The sequence below is a fragment of the Alexandromys fortis genome, unplaced genomic scaffold (genome assembly GCF_014885135.2).
Source record: "Alexandromys fortis isolate MF-2015 unplaced genomic scaffold, M_Fortis_MF-2015_v1.1 scaffold_55, whole genome shotgun sequence".
NCBI classification, from domain to species: domain Eukaryota; kingdom Metazoa; phylum Chordata; class Mammalia; order Rodentia; family Cricetidae; genus Alexandromys; species Alexandromys fortis.
Window position 1 is genome coordinate 9,070,800 of NW_026067936.1, and position 4,466 is coordinate 9,075,265.

Below are 4,466 nucleotides of genomic sequence, written 5' to 3' on the forward strand. Positions count from 1 at the left end.
TCCAGAATTGGCCTCCTGGTGCTTATTGTTAAATTTTTGATAACAAATTTACCATTACCTATTATTTTTAGTTTGTCCTGCGCTACATCAAGTTTTCCAAATACACAGACCTTGTTATTCCCCACGGCTGAAACAGTGGCGGCTGTATTATTTTGTTATATTTTATTTTAGTATATTAGGCATTCAACATATATCTGTTGAACGCACTCACCCAAGAAACTCAGATTCGCAGGATTCAAAGCCGTTTTTGTGTGTGTGGGGTTATCTATTTGTTCAGGATTGCTTCCTCTTGGCTTCCTGTACATTCTAAAGGCGTTCATGTCTTAGGAACAGTGCAAGGTTCCAAGTTCGGAAATCACAATGTCATTCCCTTGTAACCTTCCACCTGATTCCTTTTTAGGACAGGGTACTAGAACACCAACCCGAAAAATAACGTCCTTTGGAAAGCTTACTGGTATTTTGGATATACGAATTACCTTGATTTCCCTTCCAGAAAGTTTTTAGCATCCTAAACAGTGGTAACGTCTCACTAAAGGAACCTTCTGGAACCTTCAGGGCTCTCTAGTCAGACACAACACGCCAGACTGAGCCTAGACTCCGCCCACGCGACAGCACCCTGTTTGGTCCCGCCCTCAAAGAGGCGGAGCCCTAGGGGGCGGGACAGGACGCGGCCAATCACGGATGCCTACGTGCCGCAGCGGTAGTGACGTCAGTGTGGCGCAGGTCGCAGAACCGTCGCGCCGCTCTGCAGTCGGTCGCTTTGCTCTCGGCTGTGGGTTCCCGGGGTCGCTGCGCAGCGGCGGGAGCATTTCCGCAGCGGGTCTCGGGCCGCCGAGCGCCGTCTTCACCCAGCGCCATGGCCGTGGCCGCTGTCGGCCGCCCGGGAGCCGCGCGCTGCCGGCTGTTGCGCCTGCTGTCATTCCTGCTAGTGGCCGGCCCTGCGCTGTGCTGGAACGACCCTGGTGAGTGCCGCCCTACGGACGGGTGCCCGTGCCCTGCATCGCTGCCGTTTTAGACCAGTTTCCTCCCGTCTGTCCTCTCCTGGCTCTTTTATTTTTCTATACCCATCCTGGCTTTTTTGATTTGATTTGATTTTTTTCTCCCGGTGAGGACCTCTAGGAGTGGGCGGGGCTCAAGGTTCTGTTTTTAAAAGTTCCCTTCTCCACGTCCCCTGGACTCCCAGATTGTCCGCTTTCTCAGACACTGCGGCCTCATCCTTGAGTCCTGATGACAAGTTTGACCCTCACCGGCGCATCTTACCTTGCTATCATGGCTGTTCGATGTCATCATCGCCCACTGTTGTCATGGCTGCCTGTTGCTATGGCTCGCAGTTACCATGCCACCAGCAGTCTCTGAGTCACGCTTAGGGGCCAGGACTGCGAACTTGGGAATTCTGGATTATATTGGATTTTGTAAACAGGGTTTCCGCTGTTTTTTTTTTTTCTAGTTAGTACATTTTCTAAACTTTTAGGTGATATGAGAATTGATTACTCGGGAGGGAGCCCTGTATCTATTTAAATGTAGAAATAAACTATCCGTCATTAAAAATGACATTTTTGGTTTGGAGAGGAAAGCTGTCAGGCATGGAAAATTCAGCAATGGCAGAACATGCTTGGATTTTGAATTTAGTAACAGGTTTATTTTTGCAAGATACTTTCTTCCTGTGTGCTGAATTCAGTGAAACAATCGGTCCCCACTTCACACTTGAGTAACCTTTAATTTGAGAAGGATGCTTTGTTATTGGGAGTTAAGAAGCCACTGTGGTTGTAAAATACCTGTTCGCTTTGCTTAAGTAATCCTAGAAGGTTGTGTGAAAATGAAAGACCTGATTAGAATTTATTTAAAACCTGGGGAACTTTAGAGATGTAAACTCAGGGGAATTAGAAGGAATAAAAAAAAAAAAAAACAACAAAAAAAACCCAACCACATTTAAATTAATGGTGAACCACTTCCTGGTGGTTCTTAGTCTACTCTTGCCGTAAAATGTATTGTTCTGGATCAGAAAGCACTGAAATATTTTGCAGTATTAACTCGCTTGGTGTCAACCTCATTTTAAGATCTTCAGGAATTGACTTATGAAGGGCTCTGATTGGAATATCAATTATCACGACTTGGTTAAGCAACTCCCCAATTTATTTTTTGTTTACGTTGTCTTTAGGTAATATAGAACACTCAGTAATATGTCTGGGGAGGGGGGAGCACCATTCTAAGACTACTTAAAGTTTTTCGATTTTTTTTCTCTTTATATTTCTCTTGATATAACTGTGAAGAACAGTGTCCTGCCCCAGAGGAATTTATGTCTACTGAGGAGTAGACAGTGAACACGTAGACAGCTTGTCACGTGGTGGAATGAGTTTCGGACAGTGGTAAAACAATGAGCAGGTGGAAGTGGGGACTTAAGAAATATCCATCGATCAGGGAAGAAGTCACTGTTAAAGGCATTCAACATATATCTGTTGAACGCACTCACCCAAGAAACTCAGATTCGCAGGATTCAAAGCCCAGGAAAACGTTTTTTTGTGTGTGGGGTTATCTATTTGTTCAGGATTGCTTCCTCTTGGCTTCCTGTACATTCTAAAGGTGTTCATGTCTTAGGAACAGTGCAAGGTTCCAAGTTCGGAAATCACAATGTCATTCCCTTGTAACCTTCCACCTGATTCCTTTTTAGGACAGGGTACTAGAACACCAACCCGAAAAATAAAAAAATAAAGTTTTTGAGAAACCTGGAGAGAGGGCGGTGTTAAATGATACGATATAAAATTTCAAATTTCATGTGGGTTAGCCTTTGGAAAATAGGCTGGAAAATGAGTGGGCCTGAAGCAGGAGCCCAGTGAAAAGCTGTCTACAGTAGGCGCCAAGAGCAGCGACCCCTTTAGGTCAGGGGAGAGCCAGTGCTGTTGGATTATCTCAACTGTGCTGAAGTTTGGTGTTGTGATGGGGCGTCAGTGGGGGAGATAAGGAAGGCGGGTGGCGATGGTGGTGCACACCTTCAATCCCAGCATGGGGAGGGGGTCTACAGAGCCAATCTGGTCTACAGAGCAAGTTCTAGGACTACACAAAGCAACCCTGTCTTTAAAAGAAGGAAAAGAAGATAAGGATGGCATAAGAGTTCTGGCTTGAGTGAAGTGTTCATGAGTTTCCTAAGATTCTGGGAAGTGTGGGGAGGATTGAGTTCAGGGGCTTTGGCTTCATTTGTCTTAAGTCTGACAGCTGAGAAAAGAGTTTGATTGATGAGTCTGGAGTTTGAGTGGATTCTGTGTGTGCTTTGCCTGATGTAACAAGGGGGTGGGTATAAGGTGAGCTTTTTATCCTTAGCCCTGAAGGCTCTCTAGAGGATGCTGCTCTGGGGTTATGGTAATTATACTCCTGTGTGTATAGTTCCTGAATATCCTTGGAACTGTTTCTCTTACTCAGTCACCTACTATGAAACAAATGTTCTGGCAGGCAATTTTATTAAATTATGCCAAAGGTTTACAATAAATTTAAAGATTGCTATCTTAATTTTACAGGTGGTGAAACTTATGAACCGACAAATTTATTGCCTTGGCCAAAGTCATATTAAGTTGGTGATGTCAGTTTAGTTCAGTGTTCTTTGCGTTATTCAAGCCTCCTATGGTAAATTCAAATTATTATTCTTATTTCGCTTATTCATAGTGTAATCCTTAAAATTATGGAACATTTTCATTATTTTAGTTTTTTATGTACTAGGCAGTAATTTGGATTTATTTATTTATTTATTTTTGGTTTTTCGAGATAGGGTTTCGAGTCTGGAGTTTGAGTGGATTCTGTGTGTGCAGACTCTGTAGATTTGGTGCCTGTCCTGGAACTAGCTCTTGTAGACCAGGCTGGCCTCGAACTCCCAGAGATCCACCTGCCTCTGCCTCTGCCTCCGGCCTCCCGAGTGCTGGGATTAAAGGTGTGCGCCACCACCGCCCAGCAGTAATTTGGATTTAGTATAGCAAAGTTTAATATAGTTTTTGGAAATTTTAGGGTTTTTTTTTGAGAGACTATTTTATATATAGTTTAGGGTAGCCTTGAACTTAAGGTGCTCCTGCCTGGGCTTCCCAAGTGTTTAGATTTTAGCTCTTTATCCCATGTTGAACTAAGTTTGTGTGTGGCTGCAGGTGGATTTTCTTCTAGCTGCACCAAAGTTATATTACTTCCATTCATTAAAGACGATTTTCCCCCTTATTTTTAATGTCACCTTAAGTATGGTATTTGTCTGCAGCTGAGCTTGGTACCACTGTGTAATGAAAGAGCATGAAGGATAGTGTGGCTGCTTTGGATTAGGCCAAACATTTACTAATAGGGACTCTTCAGATGTCAGCTCCAGAAATTTGCTTAAGCCGGCTGGTCAAAACTAACTGTCTGTCTGTCTGTCTGTCTGTCTGCCTGCCTGCCTGCCTGCCTGCCTGCCTGCCCCCCCCCCCCCCCCCCCCCCCCCCCCCCCCCCCCCCCCCCCCCCC

General features: G+C 44.7%; 1 protein-coding gene across 1 annotated transcript in view; it reads left to right on the top strand.

Moving 5' to 3' along the window:
- Positions 1-709: 709 nt before the first annotated feature.
- The window catches only part of Saraf (store-operated calcium entry associated regulatory factor), a 15,830-nt gene continuing 12,073 nt past the window's right edge, over positions 710-4,466 (top strand). The window contains exon 1 of the mRNA XM_050146713.1: positions 710-962. Coding sequence (XP_050002670.1) covers positions 857-962 — 106 coding nt within the window. The 5' untranslated portion in view covers positions 710-856. The remainder of the gene's footprint in view (positions 963-4,466) is intronic.